General features: G+C 45.6%; 2 protein-coding genes across 4 annotated transcripts in view; one reads left to right on the top strand and one right to left on the bottom strand.

Annotated features, from left to right (window-relative positions):
- Mrs2 (magnesium transporter MRS2) overlaps positions 1 to 4,851 on the top strand; it is a 29,684-nt gene extending 24,833 nt beyond the window's left edge. The window contains exon 12 of the mRNA XM_033761897.1: positions 4,640 to 4,851. The gene's annotated coding sequence lies outside the window, so the exon portion shown is untranslated. The remainder of the gene's footprint in view (positions 1 to 4,639) is intronic.
- Gpld1 (glycosylphosphatidylinositol specific phospholipase D1) overlaps positions 1 to 22,367 on the bottom strand; it is a 46,471-nt gene that overhangs the window by 2,705 nt on the left and 21,399 nt on the right. For all 3 annotated transcript variants that reach the window (XM_010622946.3, XM_010622947.3, XM_010622948.3), the window contains 14 exons: positions 21,660 to 21,725; positions 19,856 to 19,976; positions 17,623 to 17,762; positions 16,281 to 16,467; positions 14,782 to 14,892; positions 13,484 to 13,558; positions 13,232 to 13,388; positions 12,617 to 12,758; positions 11,818 to 11,923; positions 11,643 to 11,736; positions 4,845 to 5,021; positions 4,473 to 4,633; positions 2,496 to 2,522; positions 2,331 to 2,381 (listed from right to left, as the gene is read on the bottom strand). In XM_010622946.3, coding sequence (XP_010621248.1) covers positions 2,331 to 2,381; positions 2,496 to 2,522; positions 4,473 to 4,633; positions 4,845 to 5,021; positions 11,643 to 11,736; positions 11,818 to 11,923; positions 12,617 to 12,758; positions 13,232 to 13,388; positions 13,484 to 13,558; positions 14,782 to 14,892; positions 16,281 to 16,467; positions 17,623 to 17,762; positions 19,856 to 19,976; positions 21,660 to 21,725 — 1,615 coding nt within the window. The remainder of the gene's footprint in view (positions 1 to 2,330; positions 2,382 to 2,495; positions 2,523 to 4,472; positions 4,634 to 4,844; positions 5,022 to 11,642; positions 11,737 to 11,817; positions 11,924 to 12,616; positions 12,759 to 13,231; positions 13,389 to 13,483; positions 13,559 to 14,781; positions 14,893 to 16,280; positions 16,468 to 17,622; positions 17,763 to 19,855; positions 19,977 to 21,659; positions 21,726 to 22,367) is intronic.

Below are 22,367 nucleotides of genomic sequence, written 5' to 3'. Positions count from 1 at the left end.
TTGTTCTTCAATTCCCTTATGGATGTACTGATTTACTAACTATGCTTCGGCTATAACCTCAGCCTCCTTTCCATTTCCACGTCAAACTATCCTGACTCCTAAAATTGTAGCCTCCCTACTTACTGCTCTCTGTCCATCTAAGTCGTAATTTTCCCAGGCACAGCTCAGGGATCGTGGTCTCTGCAAGGCCTGTCCAAATCCCCAGCAGAGATTTCCACTGCAGGCTCTTGGTGAGCATACATTGGCATCAGTGTCTCACCAGCCTGTTTTATTCTTTCACCAAACTATACTGGGGGCCAGGTCCATGACTCAGGTTTCTTTGCCTGCCTCTCCGGCACTCAGTGTTAACACTGCTTGTTACATGTGCTCACAGCCCTTCCCTGCTGAGGCTCACAGACCCACTAACAGCAGCATGACAAGGTTCAGAAATATAAGGCGGTGACAGCATTTTGTAGTACATGCTAATGCCACCTAATTCTAGTTTGCTGCTGCCAGATACATAATGGCTCATGTATCCTAGAAAGGAAAGTTTTCAAAATCATAGCTTTTACTCAAGTCTCAAAGGTCACCCTGATCTTTCTCAGATTGTCAGTTTCAATTTTTTTTTTAACATAATACTTGATTCACCTTTGCATTCAGCATGCTTTAGTGCCTCCCAATCTCCGGTATGTACTGGGAAAGTGGAAGAATTTTAATACCGACCCGAGTGAACTACAGCAAGGTTATTTGAGATTTTCTACAGAAAGGAGTCAACTTTACATAAGTCTCCAATGATCTATACCATTACTATTCTAAATTGGTATAATGGCCCGGGATTTAGCTCAGTGGCACCGCACCTCCCTTGTAACCGCAAGGTCCTAAGTTCAGTCCCTAGTACCAAAAAAAAAAAAAAAAAAAAAAAAAAACAAAAATGGTTTGCTAAATTGGTATAATGGCCCGGGATTTAGCTCAGTGGCACCGCACCTCCCTTGTAACCGCAAGGTCCTAAGTTCAGTCCCTAGTACCAAAAAAAAAAAAAAAAACAAAAACAAGAATGGTTTGCTAAATTGGTATAATGGTTGGTATGTGTGTAGTTTTAACCTAATAAGTGGGTTCTTGATGGTGTCTAGTTTTTAGCAAAATGCCTAAAATTTCAATAAAAGCCAAGCTTATGATGTAAAATACTCTTGAGACTCCCCCTTGACCTTTGTTGGGGTCAGGATGCTCAGTGAATGGGCCGCCTTACACCATTATCCACTAGAGGGCAGCCTCAAGTCTTAGAAAAAGGAGCCTGGTCCAAGGCGTCTACCAAGCCTTACTATACTCCCCAGCCTTTCAGCTCACAGGTAAGACCTAGTAGGAATAATACTCTTAACAGTTAAGCCAATACCTATTTCACAGTTTAACTTACGATGTATGAGGAAAACTGTCTTTCCTATGTTTATTGATCATTGCCTAGCACAGCTCTAATCAATAAAATGAGTGGAATTAGAGACTTAAAGCTATATTTTAAGTAAAATCTCTAATCTGTGCTATCTTAAAAGTTTAAATGTGTACACCCTTTGATCTAGCAATCCTATTTCTATGATTCTTTCCTCGAAGAATATTTGCAGAATTATATAAAAATATAGGTGCAAGAATGCTCACTGCAGCATTATCTGCAATAGTTTTTTTTTAAAGAACCTAAGCATCTATAAGAACATGAACTGAAGAACTGAAATACAGTTCAAGACAGTAAATACTATATAGCTATTAAAAATAATCCAGGGTTCTAAGTATTTTTTTCTAGGAAGAGGCAAAATATAGTACATAGAAATGACAATGGCTCTGTGTGTGTGTAGTCATAGAAAAACTGAAAGTCTGGAGGAAAATAGCCAGATATTAACGCTTGTTTCTGTGGCGCAAAGGTCAGCAAACGTTCGTTCTGTGAAGGGGCAGTTAGTTCTGTTAGGCTTTTTGGGACCCGAGACTGAAGCCCCCCCGGTAGGATGGCTGCTGTAGACAGGCTGTGATGGTGGATGAGTTCTAAAAACCCCATCTGCAGACGCTAAGATTTGAACCTCATGTAAATTTCATGTCACAAAATATTCTTGGAATTTTTTTTTTTTTCAGCCAGCTAAACACATAATGACCATTTCACCATTTCTAGTTCTGGCTAAACAGAAACGAAGTGGTGGCATTTTCTGTGGTTTGGTTTGGTTTGGGGGTGTGATTTGGTTTTTGGGTTTTTTTTTTCCTCCCCTGTACTTTAAAAAAATAATAAAATCTAAAGTAAATTTTTAAAGTGAGATCACCAAATCCTGGCCCTAGAACAGATAACAAATGTCAAAGACACGAGTCCTTGTACTCACCTTCTCCTTTGACCTCACAGAGATCAGGGCACTCCCAAACCGTGAACTTGCCTGTAAAACATGCTCTGTTAATGGGCACTTGCAAACACACCGTGACATTTTATCAGTTGAACATGTGGAAAGGGCACTTAGTAGTTTTTCTTCAGTCCTTCAAGTAATACTTACTTCAGGAGAAATTAGTACATATTGGGCCTAAAACAAATGGGAGAAAGAGGGACAATGTTACTACAGTTCATGTGGAGTTTTTAACTAGTTTTATACCTTCGCACTCACATTGCAACATTTCCAGGTTGTCCTTACAATTGTGCCTATCCTTTGACTCCATAAATCCCATTTGTGGGAACTTGGCTCCCAGAAAAAAATCAGATTATAAAAATATATGTATGGGAGTATTTGCCATTATCATCTTTAACAGTGAAAATTGGCCAAAGTAACCAATAATCATCACTTACATAAACAAGTTTACAGAGAAGAGTACTACACAGCTAACATATACATGTGTGTGTGTGTATATATATATAAATATAATTATGCTTAATCTATACTCTATATAATTAACCTGGTAAAAGAATATCAGATAAGTGGAACTTTACAGTAGTGAGGACTAAGCCCAGGGCCTTGGAACTGAGCTACATCTCAGTCCTCCTTTGATTTTGACTTGGGGTCTCATTCACTGAGCTACCCAGGCTCACCCCGAACTTTTGATCTTCCTGCCTCAGCCTCCCAGAGAGCAGGCTTTCAGCTGTGCACCATCACAGCCAGAAGAGAGGCCTCGACACAGCTTGAGTAGCCAGAATGCGCGGGACTAGAAGTGTTGGATTTGGGATTTTTTTTTTTTTTTTTTTTTTAGAATATGGGACATGAACATAGACACCTTGGGATAGGACCTGATCTCCATGTGAAGTTCATTTGTGTTTCATATATACTTAGGGCCTGAAGGTAATTTTGTACAGTATCCTAATTTGAACACAAACGATTAACGGTGTGGAGTTTTCCACTTGTAGCATCATGTTAGCTCTCAAAAATTTCAGATTTTGAAACATTTTAGATTAGGAATGCTCGACTTTACAGAGTCATACACAAAATCATACATAGTATCACAGTTTATTATGTGTATATTTTAAAGAAAAAGTTTTAGAATCAGATGTTGATTTGAATCCTTGGTCTGCCATTTAGCATTGTGGCCTTTAAAGATTATTTTCTAATCTTTAATTTCTTTACCTATAATTAGGAATAAGAATGACTTTATAGCTTCGATGTGGATTAAATTATATAGAGTCTTAGCATGTGCAGAGTAAATGCACAACAGACAGCAGCAATTAATTTCACAAAAACTCAGACAAAAGGTTAACAGGCATTAGCTCTGCAGAATGGAATTTTAGCTAGGCGATTTATAACTCTTCTTTGTACATTCTTGTGTTTTATTAAATTTTCACAGCAAACTTTCATTCATTTTGCAACTCAAAATTTGTTTTAAGTTAGAAACATAGCAGTGGCCAAACGTTAGAGGTTGAAGGGCACATAACTAAAGGAAACCCACCCAGGAAGAGGAGTCAAAGAAGCAAGAAGCAAAAGCCTGGAAGTTTAATGAAACCACAACAGCCTTAGCCTGTTTTTTTTGTTTTGTTTTGTTTTTTCTGCTGCTGTGGGCACTGAGGCAGACAATGACAGGCTGTGTCAGGGACCAACATGATACCAAGTCCAGTTGGACTTCAGATCTAGGGGCAAATGCTTCCCAGCTACAAGAACTGCAGGCCGCTGGGGTCTGCCACGTCTGGGAGTGACTGTGTCCTGACCGCATGACCCCAGAGTTCAAAGGAAAGCTGCTTGGTCTCATAGGAAGCAGAGAAGGGCAGGGAGGGTAAGGGGCTGAGGACAGGATACACCCTTCCAAGTCACGCCTCCCGTGGCTGCTGCCTCCTCCAACTGGGCTCCATCCATCAGTAACCCACTCAGCCAGTAATGAAGGAGTGAGGAGGTCAGTGCCCTCACAAGCCCGGTACCTCTCAGCCCTACCTTTGAACATTGCTGCACCAAAGATAAGCCCTCAATAGCGGAGCTTTGGAGAACACTTAATACTTAAGGATCCATGGAGTGATCCATCCCATCCCACATGGTGCAGCATTTTGTAGAGCACTTTACCTTTTCTTCTGGACAGGGAGTTATCCATGATTTGCATTTGCCTGTCACGTCACCAAGGGAGGTGTGCTTGCCGTTGTATATGTAAACTCGCCCATCTTCTCCGCCCAGTAGCCCCGAGGTTGCGTCTGTGATCCTCAGTGGGGCTGACATGATAATTTCATCTGCAGACGACAGAAACTGGGAGGAGATGTGTCCGACGACTCTATCGTCTTTCCCCTGCTTCACTACTGGATCCTGACCCAGCTTCCCACATAATTAGTATTTTCTTTAAATTGCCTGCTGGGTAAAGGCCTGTTTCCATCCTGTCCTTCCACGGCAGCTGTCCAATGAGCAAGGGGACTTCACGCTCGGCTGAACGCACACCTCTCTTACCTACGCCATCATGGTCCAGGTCACTGAGGTGCAGAACCTCACCAAAGCGGGAGAAGCGGCGGTCCCCACTGAAGGTGCTGACCAGGGCCGGCTGCACATCCTGCATCAGCCTGTACATCCGTGTGGCCCCTCCTTGGTGCAGCGTCATGGTCAGGAAGGCCATCTTAGACTGGTCATCTGAAACCACACAGAGGGCCATGGGCATCACGGGGTGAAGACAGGACACAGAACTCCCTGCTCTGCCTCGTGCTGTGAACCTAAAGGGACGTGGCACACAGGACATTTCCATGCCCGGCGTCTCTGGCAGGGGGGTGGTGTGAGTAGCTTGGGACCAAGCTGTCAGACCCTCCCATCAGGTTCCTTCTGCCCCCCTTTAGTAGAGTCCCCACACAATGACTTTATGTTTACATCACAAACTGCCTGGCTCACTCCCCGGACTTACAGGTTCAAATATGAGTGGACTTCGGATGGAGTCCAGACTCTCCTCAAGGCCTCTCATTAATCCAGCACCTAAGGCGTGAGTGCTGATTTGGGCCCCTGTCCCCTTTTCACTACACTCTGCCTATTATAAACATAAACCATAACCCAGTATGTGTCTTAACTCCACGCCTTGGGATATAATGTGCCTCTGCCTGGCCTAGACACCTCTCCTTCCAGACCCTTCTAGGCCACCACTGGCTGCTCCTGCCCTTCCTCTGGAAGTCGGTTCAGTGTGCCCTCTTCTGAAAGCCTTTCCCGACCTGCCGCCTAGCACAGGTGCTGCTGCCACAGCTCCTGGACCACGCTCTGCCAGTCCCTTAGACCCCACGCAGGGCAGCATCCGGTCCTGCTCACTTGGGTCCCTTCTGCTTGATGCAGTCTGCTCCACAAGTTGTGGGCTGTGTCTGTCTCTTTCCACTTTACCTAGCATGTTCTCTAGAGCCACGTGAGCACTCAATACATTTGTTGTTGTTTTTTCAATGAATTGTGAACAAATTCAAAACTGGTTAGGTTTTTGCCTATAAATCATTTTGGAACACAGCTTTGACAGAAATCAGTAGCTTCTTCAAAAAAGAATGGCATCTGTAGGTGAGTGGGATTGCTGGCCCTCAGAGGCTTTCTGTGACAGGTAACGTGGGTGGCGGTGGTGACAGTCTAACACCAAAGTCTATTCACCATTGTGTGTGCAACTGAAGTGAGTAATTGTTTATGGCAGATCATCCACTAGAAGCATCTGAAGCCTCAGAGTCAAAATCACAGAAATGACAGCAAGGGCCGGGGATTTAGCTCAGGGGTTCGGTGGCCTGCCTTGCAAGCACAAGGACCCGAGTTTGATCCCCAGTACCAAAAAAATGATATCAAAACAACAGGAGATACAAAAGAGTCCTTTAAGAAGCTCAGTGCACGGCCTGACCCAATACAATACCCCACCCCAAGGGAAAACGTTAAGACCAATAGCTAACACTGAGAGTAAAGTCTGAAGTATCAAGAATAGTTGAAATGGTAAAAATCCTCATTCCCTTCTCTTGGTGCCACCTGCAGGGAGCATGAGCCCTCTGGAGTGACAGGAACATGGTGCTACCCCGAGCTGTCTGCTTCCAGCCTCTCGTTTCACAGCAAGGATGACTGGGAGGCCCTGAGCTGCTGCCTGCAGGTTGACATTGCCACTGGTCCTGCTGTCTGTGGGAGCACAGGACAATGGCCATCCGCCTGCCAGGCAAGGCCTCAGGTCTGCAATACCCTTGGCCTCTTCTGCCATGCAGACCACGCCCTCCTGCAGGGAAGCCGCCCCCATGTCTAACTTTTGGGACAAAAATCAGCCTGCATATGGTTTTCCCCATTGGAATCATCCTCCAACCCAGCTATAGCGGGTCCTAAGTAGTATGTATTTGAACGGGTACAAAGGTACAGGAGAAAGGAGGAAGAAGTAGTGTCCTAATTGTACAGCAGAATGACTAGAGTTAGTAAACTCCCAGGTAGCTAGAAGTTTGTAAATGCTCTGGCCACAAAGAAATGATAATGCATAGGGTGATGATGTACTATGCTGATTTGTTCATTACATACTATTATAACTGTGCCCTGTAAATATGTATAATTAGTATGTGTCAACAAAACGATTCAGGGCTAGGAACATAGTAGTTCAGTGGTACAACACTTGCCTAGCACGTGCAAGGCTCAGGATTCAATCCCCAGCATCACCAAAAAAAAAAAAAAAAAAGCCTTTATTTTGATAATCATTTAAATGATTCAGAAATGTATTTCTCAACGGGCAAGGCAGGATTCAATCCCCAGCATCACCAAAAAAAAAAAAAAAAAGCCTTTATTTTGATAATCATTTAAATGATTCAGAAATGTATTTCTCAAATGGTTTTAAATGCCAAGGGTGATGAAGAGTTGTGATCATCTCTCTCAAACATCTAATAGTTACCACATTCTATTAGAGACGCATATAATTTAGAATAACTTCATCAAAATGCTTTTTCAAATTCTCAATTTAGAACAAAAGGATTCAGGTACTTTAAAATTTAGCCACTGAAAACACCTCCACCTGATAGGCAAAATAAAGGATTATGATATACATTTTTTATAGCTAAGGGGAAAAATGACGGGCAATACTTTAGCATTTCTGTATCTATTATTTGTAAATGTAACTCAGAAGACCCTTAGTCTCTAAGAGGGTCATATCCAGGGCCTTCGTGAATTCCCGAACCCGGTCCTATGGCAGCATGGAGGCCCTGAAGAAACACAACACCTTCCGGCTGAAGACCATCATATCTCAGACCCTGGCTGGCTTTGTCAGGTTCTCAGTTTTACCTGGGGAGAGGACTGTGTAAGGACCCAAGTGTTTTAATTATTTCTCAAGTATAAGTTTTCCCCCGGCGGCAGCAGCAAAGCAGAGCTTTTGTGCAACCTAGGTGCACCTCACACAGATGGTGTACCCAGCAAGCCACAGGAAGGGGACATCGCCAGGCAGTGGGCACACAGTGACTCAGAAAGGCTGCACATTGCCTCAAGTCACGCATTTTCAGGGTCACAGTGAAACGGCTGGGACTCAACAGTAAGCTCCTGAATGTCAGCATCTCTTGCATATGACTCATAAAAGATGGTATACTCAAAAGCAGCATAAAGAAGAAGAGTTATATAAGGTACAAAGTCTTGGGGAGAAAGGTGAACAGATAGAGATCTATTTATACATATTTTAAGCAGAATATTGTGTAGTACAGAATTTTATACTCTGCTTTTCACATTTCTGCCATTTTTAACATTTCCTATGATAAATAATCCTACAATAAATCCTTCCCCACACTTCTGTTTCCAAAGATCAGTTTCTTAAGAGTGGTCCAGGGCCAAGGGTATAGCTCAGTGGCACCACACCTGCCTGCCAAGCACAAGGTCCTAAGTTTGATCCCCAGTACCAGAAAAAAAAAAAAAATTAAAAGTGGCCCATACTGCATCTATAGGAATGAATATTTTTAAGGTTCTTGCCATGTTGCCAAAACTCTTCCTATAAAAGTTCTACCAGTCTATACTTCACCATCTCACCCGAGCTGTGCCATCACCGAGAACCGTATTCATCCTGAAATCACTCTGTACTCACTATGCAGCACTCTAAAACCAACAGGGGTGCACCTGTCTGAACTTGTTCCCCACAAAGACTCTATGCCTTCACCCCTAAAGTTCCCTCAAAGTAGAACATAGTGCTCAAATTTGGTTAGATCTGTACCGTAGCACTCAGCTTCCCAAACTGGACCTTGAAGTGCTTTGGTGAACGCAGTGATTTTGTGTTCAAAGGCACCCTGCATGGTGGAGACAGGGCCCCATTTCAATGAAAGAGCCCAACATTCAGTGATGTCCTCTTTGCAAAGCGGGTGTTCATGGGCAGTAGTGATAAAATGCCGGCATCACGTGACAAACCAGTATGGATTAGGGAATAAGATCATGATGTGTTGGGAACCATTCTACATAATTTTGGGGAGAAATCATTTCATAAATTATTTTTTCATAATTAAATTATGATTAGGGCTGTCTAAAGCCTAGTCTTCTGTTTTTTGGTTTTGGGGTGTTTTTTTTTTGGTTTTTTTTGTGTGTGTGTTTGTTTTTTTTGGTGTACCAGAGATCGAACTCAGGACCTTGTGCTTGCCAGGCAGGCAGCGGAACCACTAAGCTAAATTTCTGGCCAAGGCCTAGTCTTCTCGCCTGCAGGCTGGCTGTGGCATGTGGAAACAGAATTCTGTTTTGCCTCCAATCACAGCTGAGGCCTCAATGGTGCCATGATGCTGTGACACTCAAGGGCAAGGGAGGACAAACTCCTTATCAGCTCACCTCATCCCACCTCCTGTTGTAAGAATGTTTTGCTCATCTCACTGTCCTCATCAATGTAAGCTCCTCATCCACCTAAGATCCTCATCGTCCTAGGTTACCTCTGCCCTCTGAGTCGTCTAGTATACCCTCCCATCACTGTATGAACCCAATAAACAGTGGCCAGCTCGGAGTGTGTCTAACCCTCCAGCCCCCCATATACTGTGAAGTTACACCAATCTCTATTGTCTTGTTTCTCTTTAGCCCTCACGGCCCGCCTTTCTAGGCAGTCGGAGGACTGATCACCCTCCGATGACGATGCCTAAGTAGGTCCTCGGATGGGAGCTGTACATTGCCCAGTAGGAGCTGTACTGGTTAGGATACAAGCTTGGGGCCTGTGTCCTGTGCAGCCACACACAACACATGCTTGGAACTGCACCCTGGCTTGGCACAGTGTTCTATCACCAATACACAATCCTTACTTCGGCAAGGAGCTCCACATTTTGATTTGCCACTAGGCCTCTAATGTTATGAGGGTAAAATGTAATTTAAATGGAAAATCTGAGCAAAGCTGGTGGATTGTATTGCTGTCATTAACCTGAATGTGACATTATTATGTTTTGCAAGATGTTAAGGTTTGGGAAAACTAAACTACCTGACTCTGGTACTTCTCACTGAATGCAAGTTTACAGTTAGCTCAAAATAAATGGTTTAATTTATATAATATGTATGATAGAAATATGTAGGAATTAAACTTTCATTTTCTATTTTATTTTATAATTGCAGAAAAAATTCTATAATAATAAAGGCATCAAAACCAGGACAGTTTAGGAAGCTGTGACTCCCAGCACTCCAGAAAAACAGGGAAGAAAATAAGATCAACAGTGTGTTATAAGAGGTCAGAAATTACTATCTAAACTCTCTAAAGGAAAAAAAAAAAAGAAAAAACAATTCCAGTGATAAAGCAGCCAGTTTGCCGCTGAGTCAGCGAGTTCTAACGCTGACTTTGGCATTTTAGTAACTGTGTCCTTAATCATTGCAGTGAAACTCTTAGCCATTCCTTTGCCACATTCACTTGTACCAATTACTCAGATGTCTCCCATTTTGTATGAAACTGAAATCTTTCTGACAAATACTGGCAGGAATCCCACCTCCAGGAATCCATCCAAAGTACCAGCCAGAAAGGCAGTTAAGATTTTTGCACATGCACATTGAATAGTAAGGGTAAAAGTGGAAACAGCCTTGTAATTCCAGGTATAAGCTGATCCTGGCCTGTGCATGAGGAAAAATGCAGTATAAGTATCAAGCATGATACTTTAGAAGGATATGTAATAAGATATATGCTCAAGATATAAATAAGTTAAAATTAAGTAAAAATTCAGAAAGAAGTATATAGTATGACCTTAAGTTTTTATATACCTCAATAAGGGATTCTTTCTGAAGCAGTTCTTGAAATCCTCTTTTTCAAGTGTCTTTGGTTGCACTGCTGTGGCTGCATCAGTGTCCTGAATCTGTTTAGAACATCTACCTTCCATGATCATTTTGACTTTGGGGAAGAGCCAGAAGCTGCACACTGCCAGATGTGGGGATCGAGTGCAGGCGGACACACTCTGGAAGGTGTCTAGAAGCCTGCCTGTCTGCGGGATGGCCTGGGTCAGCAGCATTCACTGCATTTTCATCACACCTTTATAGAGATTACCCACAAAAGAGGATCTCCAGAACTGTTTCAGAAAAGTGACAAGGACGGGATAAGTGTGTTCAAAACAAGGGAGAGTTATTTTAAGGGGGCGCATTGGAAATGTGTCTTTTACTGCATTAAATGTTTTAAATTGAAACATTCACATTTTTTAATATTTTCACACATTTCAACAATAAGCATTTCAACAATAAGTGAGTTGGTTTTGTTGTGGTTTTTAAAATTTTGATTCCCATAAACAAAATAATGGTTTACTAAAATCTGTTCTCAGAATAGACCTGTTACCAGTGAACTAATAAAATCCTTCAGCTCCAACATCAGTGGGGTAGAGGCTATGAAGAGTTATTTTTCAAATACCGTTTTCAATAAGCTTTTGAAATAGATATCATAGTCTAAGGACATACCACCCTGAACGCACCCGATCTCATCTGAAATAGATATTATAATCCCTATTATATGTGGCAGAGGGGTTAAGTAACTCCAAAGTTATACCTCCTACTAAATCAGAAACAGAACCATTTAAACACAGTTTTTTGTTTTGTAGTATTGGGGCTTGAACCCAGGGCCTTTGCACTGAGCTACATCCCCAGCCCCATTTTTTTTTTCTTTTTTTTTTTTTTTAATGTATGTGGAGACAGGGTCTCAGTAAGTTGCCTGGGCTGAGCTTGAATTTGCCTCACTCATGCCTTGGCCTCCCAGAGTGGGTTTGCAAGCGTGTGCCACCACACCCATCTTCAACCCAGTGCTGTCTAGCGACGGATCGCAAACCTTTTTAGCCAGTGAGACATGACTAAAAGAAAGCAGGGCCACGGCCCGTGACCTACCTCGAGTCGGGGCCCCGACTAGCAGCACGTGTGTCAGGGTCCCATTCATCATGACGTGGCCACTTGAGAGGGAAGTGCCAAGTTTCCCCATTGCCTGTGAAATTCGAGGGTCAGTGCCTTGCAGCTGAGAATTCCTCGGTAGCACCCACTGTCCAGGGAGGAGGGGTCGCTATACCTTGTCCCCAGAAATGGCAAACTTGCTTTGGGAGCTGGGTGGGAAGTAGCCGTACACCTTGCCAAGGCTCTGGGTGTCCCTGTGCCTGTGGAGCGAGTGGCGTAGCCTGAAAGAAGCAGTGGGCTGAGCTCAGGGGACAGAGCTGCTGGGGACCCACCCCCACTCAGGCCTCCCATGCACCCCATGCTGTGATGTTGTTCCTGGAAGGGAGCGACCGCTGGGGTTGATCCCAGCAGCATCCAGGTTTTCCAGGTCTCTCCACCACCATTCTGCCTCCCACCTGACAGCAAATACGGAAACGCTACTGTCCGAGCGAATGGTGTTGTCTTAAATTCTTGGACTCAAATGGCACTGTATTCGGGGATGGGTTAAAGAAGTGACCATGATAAAATGAGGCCACTGGGTGGGCCATCATCCTATCTGACTCATGTTCTTAAAAGGTGACATGAGGACACAGACATAGAGGGAAGACACAGGTCAGGCTGAGGGGAGAGGCATCAGAAGAAACCAACCCTGCTGACACCTTGATCTCAGACTTCTGGCAGAGAAATAAATGGCAGACAATAAATCCCTGTTTATGCCATTAGCCTGTGGAATTTTATTATGGCAGCCCTGGCAAACTCATACTTACCAATCATATTTCTCACCTAAGATGGAGAAGCAGTGGGCTGCCAACCTCCACTTGGCCAAGGGCAAGGACATCCTCACTCCTTTGCCTGTGGCCTCACTGACTGGGCCCACAGCAGCAGGCAGCCATCTGGGCTGCATTCCTCGATCCCTGGGCCCATGCCACCCTCACCTGCTGACATTCTTCCAGGTCGGGCTCCCCACCAGCAGCAAGGTGCTGTTGTTCACGGTGACTCCATGGAGGGAGTAGCCAAACCAGGAGAAGTCCTCCTCACCTCGCACCAGCCAGTCCGCTGCCTCCACACTCAGCTCTCCTGAACGAGACAGCAGCCCCTTCAGTCAATGAGGACCGCAGGGTGCAGACCCTGGGGTCTGCATGGGGCCTGAGGAGGAACAGGTTCATTGGCTGAGCTTGCCCCCAAATTCTTAGATTCCATACTGATCCCAATGTCAGACATAGATCCCTAAATATGTTCTAGAGCTCATTTCCATGGGGTGGGGATATCACTGGACAGGTCAGAGCAGCCCCAGGAAGCCCTCGGTCCCAAACTGCCTTAGCATCTCTGCTTCATTTGGAGAGACTGTGACAATAACCTATTGGCTCCCTGGGATCTGGATCAGGAAATTGGGCCCCTTTTTCATATACTCAGAAGCTCTCGCCACATCACTTACACCATCTGTAAGACTGTTGGAAAATCTTGGTGACAACATATGAAAGAATAAGGACATCAAGAGAAATAACAGATTGGGGAGCCATATCTCTGTCCCTTCCCCCATGGAGAGCTACCTTTTTTACTCCCATGGGAGCCAGAATAGAACACAGCCACCATGCCTTTCTGCTTCCCTCCGCCTGGTGCAAAGGGCGAGCCAATCACTAGGTCAGGCATGCCGTCTCCACTCACGTCTGCAGCCAGGAGCGTCCAGCCCAAGTTACAGTAGACATCCTGCAGGGGAACCAGGAGCACATTGGGCTCAGCCCAGGAGGCGCATGGGGTGCAGAGTTCCAGGTTCCTGCACCTGGCCAAGGTGCTAAACGTACCTGGCAGGAGATGGTGATGTCAGGGGAAGAAGACAGTCTTCCTTGTTTGGAACCAAAGTAGATGTACACTGCTCCCTAGACAAGGACAGACGGTAACAGACAAGAGTGCTCAGGTGGGGACAGCCACCTTTAAACTCAGAGAGCAGGGACAACTATGAAGTTAACCACCGTGATTCCCTGCATGCAGGAGCTTAATGCCTAACAGAGCCAACCTATGCCTTGCTCCTGGGCTGGTGGCATTTTTTAAAACCTGTCCCTTACACCAGAACGAGAACCCCAAAAGCAAAACCTGTCATTTTTATCTTTCCCTCCTAACATCATGCTCAGGGTCGGCCAGATCACTGTGCGGTGTGTTTGCAGGGTGACTTGCACCACCATCCCCTCCGAGGCTCCCTACCCAGCCTGACACTCCTCTGAGGAGCACACCGTACACAGCGTCTGTACCATTCACTGGCCAGGGGACACACCATGCTGTTTTTCTGTGTGATGAGTCCGTTCTCTTCTACTTCACCTGTCTCCATGCCCATCGCTTCTACAAGCATTTGCTCTCCATCATGAGCCAAGACCTAGGCACACAGTGCCAGGGAAGACCTTTCCCTGCTCTCTCCAGAGCTGGCAGACAGGTGATTGGGATGCAGCCATACTGGGTACAGATGGGACAGGATGTTGTGCGGGGACCATGAAGCAGCGATTGGCCCCACCCGGGGGTTAGGTAACACTGCCTCCAATAAAGGACATGGAGGAAGCTGGGCAAGCAAAGTCCAGTGAGAGAGCCTGCCAGGCGGGCTCAGGAGGTTAACAGAAAGCTCTGGAAGTACAGTATGGAGAGGGTCATCCTGGGAGGGTAGCAGACAAAAGGACTTTGACCTCCAAGGTCACAGCACCCAGGGCGGGTCTATACCGTGGTGTGAAGAACAGGTGGGAAAACAGTCCATGAGCAGCGCCCAGGATCTTGGCTCTCGGAAGCAAAACTGGCAGCAGGAATGAAAGGCAAAGCCCAAGGCATCACCTCCCTGCTGTGGCATCAGGAAGCTACACATCAGCTGCCATTTCTGTCTCCTTTGCCAGCTTTCACCTTGGAACGGTGTGGAAAGAGTGAAATACCTGGTGGAATTGTGAAACTACAAGGCCAAAGTAAGGCCAGGGAACAGATGCCATGTGGTAATGCGAGATCACATCAGGGACCAGTTGGTGATCTGAGCTGGGCTGGCACATGGGGGGGGGCATCTACCCTGCTCCAGGACTCTCCCAGCAGGGTTTCCATCGCACCCCACTTCCCCCGACCCCTCCAGCCTTACTTTGTATGTGAGCTGCTCGGAGCCCACCGAGGGTGCTCCCACGGCCAGGTCAGGTGCCCCGTCCTTGTTAAAGTCCATCACAGCCACAGCCGAGCCAAAGCGACCTGAGGGCTGAAGAGGTGATACAGTGACACTTGCCACACCACCGTGTCCCAGTGCCCCGTCTGTGACTTATGAGATCATTTCCTACACCATGTCCATGGCACATGGGAACACAGCTTTTGGAGAGGTAGGAACTCGACAGACTGGAAGACTGCTTGGGTACAGAGAGCACATTGGGGCAGGGTGGGGACATCTGGGGACAGTTCCTTTCATCACCCGCAGCTGTGCTGTCAGGACCTGCCTGCCTGCCTGAGAAGCAGGAAGGGTTTGAGCAGGCAGGGCCTGGGGTATCTGTCCATCCTACCCCTCCTCTGCAGCCAGAGCACAGGCCCACGGCAGCATGTCTTCATCCTGTCACCAAAGTCACCACCCCATTGTCTGTGGGAAAATAGGTGCCACACTGAACAGCAGCCTAAAGGGCGTGGCAGGGCAGTAAGAGCAACAGGAATGGGCTCATTTATTTCAGAAATTTTTCATGGGGTGTCAGGATGCTCCAGAACAAAGGACAGCCTGTGGGGCCGTGGAAGCTCCTACCCTGGCCAGCGCAACTTATTTACTCACCTCGGACCTGGGTCCCCTCTCCTCAGAGCCTAAACTGGATCGATCATCAGCCACTGGATTCTGGGCTTTTTAAAAATATGTCCAAGTGGGACATCTTACTTTCTCTTCATAGTATTCATTGCAAAAGGATAAGCATCTTGCCCAGAAACAGAACCGCAGCCTGATTCCAAGTCTAGGCTTCCTGTCCCAGATGTGGGCAGCATGTACCACGCCTATGCCCAGCCCACATCTCCACAGGCCCCTCCTCATCTGTGTAGGTGAGGACTGAGACCCTCATTACCTCTCTGGACCCAGAAATTACAGAGGAATTAGTGCTCATGTCCCTGGGGAAAAGTGTATCTGTACAGCTACTGAGAGTTTCTTCTGGTGATGAATAAAAACTCAAAGGAAAGGAGTGAAATTGGACAGAGTCTGGGATGTAGTTAATGGCCATGTCCTACTGTGGGTGTTTCATTTTCCCACCAACATTTGGTAACTATGTAAGGTATCAACATGGGAATTGGGGAAGGGTCTATGAGAATTCTGTACTGTTTCTACACCTTTCTGTGCACCTGAAACTATTCGAAAGTTATACACGTGCTTTATGTAATTGAGAAATCACATCCTAACTGGCCACTCAAGAAGCTACAAACAGCACATGTTTTAGGAAGCCATGAATACTCAAAAGTTGATGCCTTGAGCTAAAGGACATGAATGTGCTTTTAAAAACAAAAAGTGCCACACAAATGTAGTCTACCAACTGTTTCCTATCACAGCTTGCTCATACCAGAGAACTTGCCATGGGACTCAGCCAGTGGCCTCTTCCCCTCTAGAAGAGAAGCATGGATCAGGCTCACCTTGGAGCCCTCCAGGACCCGATGTGCATCCTTGTCCAGGTCCAGGTCCATGTGGGGCAGGCCCTGGTCGTTGCCATAGATCACATACACACGCCCTACCTGGAGGTGGCCAGGGTGGCTGTAGCCAGGTGCACCCACCACGAGGTCGCCATGCCCATCCTGGTTGAAGTCTGCTGAGGCCATGGCCCTTTGAGAAGAAAAGGACTCGCTGCAGTTGCCACTGAGCAGGGTAGTGAAACTGCCTACCACCTCTTTGCTCTCTGCCACTATTTAACTTTCTCTCGCTGATTGCCCGACCTTCAGGGTGCTGGTAAAATTCCCCTAGGAGGTCATTTGTTTCACTCTGGAGGGGCAGCTGGACACAGCACAGTGGGCATCTTGAGAGCACATAACCTCACAAAGCATCCCATCTATCTGCTGGGCTCCCTGAGATCAAAGAACAATTATACTCACGCAGCCCCCAGCTGCTTTCTGATCTGCTCAACTCATGTCTGTGTTGTGCACTAAAGATGAGCCTGCATTCATTTCTGCCAGACCCACACGGGGAAACTCTTAATGGGTTAAATCGAGCACCCAGCATATTTAGTGGATGCATCCAGATGGGACCCATGACCTAGCAGTTTACAGAGATGGACAATCAGACTCAGAGGTTCAAAGGTCACTATCATGGCTGACACTGATGCTGCTTGCAGTGGCCCACGGGAAGGTCCCGGACAGCTGCCCATGTGGCTGCCAGGCTAAGCCGTCTCTGGCCCTTTCAGGAAGTTGGCCAAGAACTATCATTGGCAAGTGGATGGCAAAAGAGGGGTTCACTACCCCAGGCTCCTGTGCCAGAGCCAAACACATCAGGGACCCAAAAAGGAAGTAAACCTCTCCAAGAAAATGCATGTCATCCAGATTTAAGGAATGTCATTGTGACAAAGAGGTATCACCAGATGCTCCAGAAAACAGTCACTTTTGTATACCTGAGCCAAGTTTTAGATGAATTTTAAAACCAGAGAACAATCTCTTTATAAAATATTGTATAATCAAATCATTATCATATCCCTCTGCTTACATCCTTCTAATGTCATTGGATTGCCAAAAAAAAAAAAGACAATGTATCCCCAATACCATGAAAGCTTTACAAATACACTGCAAAAACAGATTGTCATAATTACTTAGCAAAATGAGGGCTCCTTGTATTTAAACATATTTAAACAACTTTAAAAGATCACCTCATCTTTTAAAATAGCTTATCCACCCTGATGAATTCATTGGAAAATAAGATGTTAACAGATGCCATTGTGAATGAATGAAATACGGGTGGAAACATTCCCAAAGCAGATAAATGTACACATACCAACCAAGCCTGGCATAGGGCAAGGACAGGAAGTAAGATGCTGAGGGTGTGGAGATGTGCTTCGTGGGGTGCTGGGAGCTGCCCGTAAACATGGTCCGTAGGCTCCTTTCCAAATTCTGGTACACAAAGGTTATGGAATCCTGAAAAGAGTAGTATCATAGACAGGTAAAGACACAGGTAATCAACAAAAGCTATTGAACCTGTGTAAAGGAAATCAGTTTTTACGAGACAAGTGTTAAAAAATAAAACATTGAGGGCCAGGGATTTGGCTTAGTGGCACCATCCCTGCCTTGCGAGCACAAGGTCCTGAGTTCAATCCCTGGTATCAAAAATAATTAAAATAAACAAACATACATTGATTCTATCAACGAGCAAGGTCACAGAGGCCAGACAATGAGAGGGATATTGCCACCCTCCAATGGTTTGCTGAGGGAGAGAAGAAGTAAAACCTAGCAGGTAGAGCCAACATGGGAAGGATTATCCAGGACAGAGTACTCCATACCAAGTCAGGAGGGTCTGCACTGATTTGTAGAATCTAGCTGCACAAAATCATCTTGGTGGACCAAAGTTTGAGAAGAGACAAGTTTGCACAATCTGGAACCGTAATGGTGTTTGCATATATTACTTGTGTCTCTTCAAACAAATGAACTAGACCATTGCCAGGATGCCAAAACACACACATATTGAGATGCCACCGCATGCAGTTTCAACCTCCAGAAACAGGTGGCAGAGGTCACAAGCAGAGCCAGAAGCCAGGTGCTAGACACGAGACCCCAGCTTGGGGTGCCGAACTGTCCCTAATGTGGTCACTGCAGTCTGCAGCACACAGAGCAAGCTGGCTGGGCACCAGATCCACCTGAGCTAAGAGGATGAAGCTCTAAATCCACCCACTAGCAACACAGGACAGAACCAGCTCCAGGCCCGGCCCAGAGCAGAGCAGAGCAGAATCCCTGCAGCATTTGACCTCTTTGTGATGGCTGTTCTTTCTGGAGTAAGATGAACTCTGCGTTGTTTCAGTTTGCATTTCTCTCATGGCTGGCAATGCTGAACATTTCCCACATGTCAGCCTTTGTACTTCTGTGGTGGCTATTAATTTCAGGTGCCCATTTTTGATCGGGTTATTTTGGTGGGTCCAATTTCCCCGAGTTCTTTAAAGAGTATAGAGATTCGTCTAACTGAGGAGTAGCTGACATTTTTTCCTCCATTCTGTAAATTGTTTCTTCTTTCTGTTGGGTGTTTCCATCGCTCTACAGAAGTATCTTCAATATGATCTGATCCCACTTGATGATTCTGGATGGGATTTTTGGTGCAAACGGGGTTTTATTTTAAATCTTTACCTATGCCTAGATCCTCAAGAGTTGCACCTATTTTATCTTCCAGCAGATTAAGTATTTCTGTGTTAATATCCTGGTGTTTGACCCATTATTTTATTCTAGTGCATGGCAAAAGTTATGGTTCTAGATTCAATCTTCTTGTGTCTGAAGAGCCAGTTTTCCCGGCACCCTTTGTTAAAGAAGCTATCTTTTCTCCAGCATATGCTGATGACCCCTTTGTCAATAATCGGGCAACTGACTGCCTCGTGTTGTACTGTATGCCTCGTGTTGTGTTCTAGTTTCCTCAACTTTCCGAACATTCTGAAATTTCCCTAAACCACAACCAGCAGTGTGCTCTCTCACTAGCACAGCACTGTCTACTGTATCTACTGCCCAAGGCCTGGCTCAAATGCTACCTCCTCCCAGGAGCCACCCCTGACTGCCGCCAAAATCAAAAGGACCTCCAGACTATCCAGCATCCCTTTACCCCATTATGGTATTTGGTGCCTTCTACTCACAAGTGGTTATTTTTTTTAATCTGTCATGCTTATTAGACTGGAATCTAAAGGTCGGGCTATGTCCCTTTCATAGTAGTTCATGGCCTCACACAAAGGATGACTTCATGGATACAATGGCATCCCTCTCCATAGGGCTGCAATGCTACTGACAAGTGTGTACCTAAGCCAAAGCACAGCTGGTCCTGGTACCAAAGGCCACCTTGGGCTCCACCAACTTGACAAAGGCCAACGAAATTTTGAGTTACAGCATCTCTAGAACAGACCACATTTAGAGACCAAGGCCATTTGCTGGCCTGGCACAACCCCAACTAACTTTCACTACACCATCCACACCCAGGGAGTCCACAAGGCCACACGAGCAGCAGCCTGTGCCTCTGTTCCATCAAAGCGCAAGGTTCTCACCGGGGTCCAGGAATCCACACTATAGAACACTCCTCTTTCCGTATAGTTTATGTTTTTTCCAATGTGTTTGGTTACAGATGCAGTCAAATTCCTATGGAAATCATTTTTCTGTGCTTTTGAGCTGTTGAAGAGACAGGAATAAGATAGTTAAGATTGAGAAAGTTACCAACCACCTGAACTACTGAGTTGAAGAAAAAAGTCACATTAACCACAGGTTAAAAGATGACAGAATTTCAACATTTGTAAGTCAGAGAAATGACACAAAAGCAAAAGTTTTAGAAAAATCTTCTAGTAAAATCTTTTAGTAAACATATCCCAAAGCTTAAAAATCTTTCTTCATAATAACTGATATGTCTGAAGCAGGTGTAGCTCAGTGGTAAAATGTGTGCTTAGCACGTGTGTGGCCCTGGGTTCAAACCCCAGCATCACCACCAAAGGTGTGGGGGGGGGGACCTGACATTTTCTGTAGTCTCAAAATTCTTCAGTAGGAGGAAAAGATTTCAAATTTACTACTAAAAGTTAAAGATTTCAACATTTCACACAAAAGAAACTGGGCTATATTAGGTGAGAAAGTAGTATGCCGACCTACTGATTTACCTTTAAAGACATGCTAAGGATATGCAATCCAATAAAAACTCTCCAAGTCAGATATTTTAACCAGACTGTAACACGGATGCTGAAAGAGCCAGAAAAGCCTCTGGAAGGAAGCAGAAGCGGCCTTACGCTGAGCTCCACAGCCAGGAGCCCACAGTGTGTAACTCAGTTTCTCTGTTTGGCAGTGCTGGGGATTGAACCCAGAGCCTTTGCACTGAGGTACATACCGAGGCCTTTTTATATATAAAAAAAAAAAATTTTTTTTTAATTTTGAGACAAAATCTCAATAAATTGTCCAGGCGGGGTTCAAACTTGCAATCCTCCTTCAGCCTCCCCAAGTGCTGGGATCACAGGCGTATGACACCACACACAGCTGCAACTAAAAAATTTTTAGAAAACAGCCAAACCTACCTGCTTTGAATAATAAAGCAATGAGGGTTTATTTGAACCTTTCTGCTTCTTTTAAATTCCTCTGAAGTGTGAAGATCATTCTTCTCAGCGCCCCTCATCCCAATGCCCTTTTGGAATTTCTAATATCTGCTCACCCTGAAATATCTCAGCATTTCTTCCAGCACAGCTCTTGAGGGGCCTGGACCGGGACCCCTGGGGCGCACTCCCAGCTCACCTGGCATTCTCCTCCCTGAGGCCTGCAGACACTCACACTGACTTATTCCATGCCAGCCCCCTGCTTGCCACATACCCCGTGAGCAGCAGGCACCTGTTCACGATGCTCTCTTGCACCTAAGAGAGCTCCTGGCACCCAGTGACTAATATCTGGCATTTCAATATTTATATGATTTTAGTTTGATGTTTGGCTTGTTATACTGATTCCTAACACTAACACGAACAAATAACTGGATGTTGGCGCCCACTGGCACCAGCAGGAGACACCAGTAAGTAGTACCCAGGATGAAAGCTGGGTCAAAGTTATGAGTACTGATGATAATTACAGCAGTGCGGAGACGACCAAGTATTGTTAGAGAGCAACTCACTGTGCTTGTGGCTTTTCCAGCCCGGCAGTAATCACTACCACGATCCCAGGAGCATATGCAGGCTCTGTCCATGGTGCAGAGGGAGGAAGCTACACCTCTAAAACCTCAGCAACTTGCTGAAAAGTCCCAGGGCTCTTCACAGCAGAGGCAGAATTTGAACACACGTCTGTCTACAGGCCCCATACTCTCCACTGCACCCTCCAATGGAATCTACTCACCTGAGGCTGTTGTTTCGATGGCCGCCACATGCAATGAACAGAGGGTTCTCGGGCAGGTCGCAGTTGCTGGGGAATAGTGCAATGAGTTAGGCATGTGTTGACTTTCTCCTAGAGCATGGCTTTTTCTGAGAGTCGGGGTGCAGTTTAAACCCCCTTCCAAAAGCTTAAGGTGTTCCCTGCCTGGCCATACAGGACCCAGTAGGAGTCTTTCCAGACAGGGGCGGCTAAGGCACCGTAGTTTGGGAAAGGGTCCCCTGGCCCCACGTCTCATACTCACACCTCCCCTCTCACTGCTGCTCCACCTGCCAAGACACTGTGGCTGAGAAAAACATTCTCTCTGAGTCCTCTTTGCTCCATCACCAGGCTTAAAATGATTGTTTGGACTGGATATGGTGATGCATGCCTGTGATCCCAGGACTCTGGGAGGCTGAGGCAAGGGCACTGCAAATTAGACCACTTCCAGGGGAAGAGAGTTAATGCTTCTCCTCTTCTAGACTTACCACACTCAAAATCCCTTAAAGATACTTCATAAATCAGATTAGTTGATATAGGGCAGAAACCTTTTCTTAAGATAAAGAACAGACTGTTTCAAATGTTTTTAGGTAAAGCATCTTAGATTTTCCATCAAAAAAAATTGTTGTAGCTCGTGCCTTTCACCTGTAAAACAGGAAGGCCAACCTTTTACCCCGTAAGCCAAGACCGAGACAG

Source organism: Fukomys damarensis, unplaced genomic scaffold (assembly GCF_012274545.1).
Source record: "Fukomys damarensis isolate Sample0158 unplaced genomic scaffold, DMR_v1.0_HiC HiC_scaffold_10, whole genome shotgun sequence".
NCBI classification, from domain to species: Eukaryota; Metazoa; Chordata; class Mammalia; order Rodentia; family Bathyergidae; genus Fukomys; species Fukomys damarensis.
Note: the sequence above shows the minus strand (reverse complement) of the source record. Positions and strands in the feature narration are given on the sequence as shown.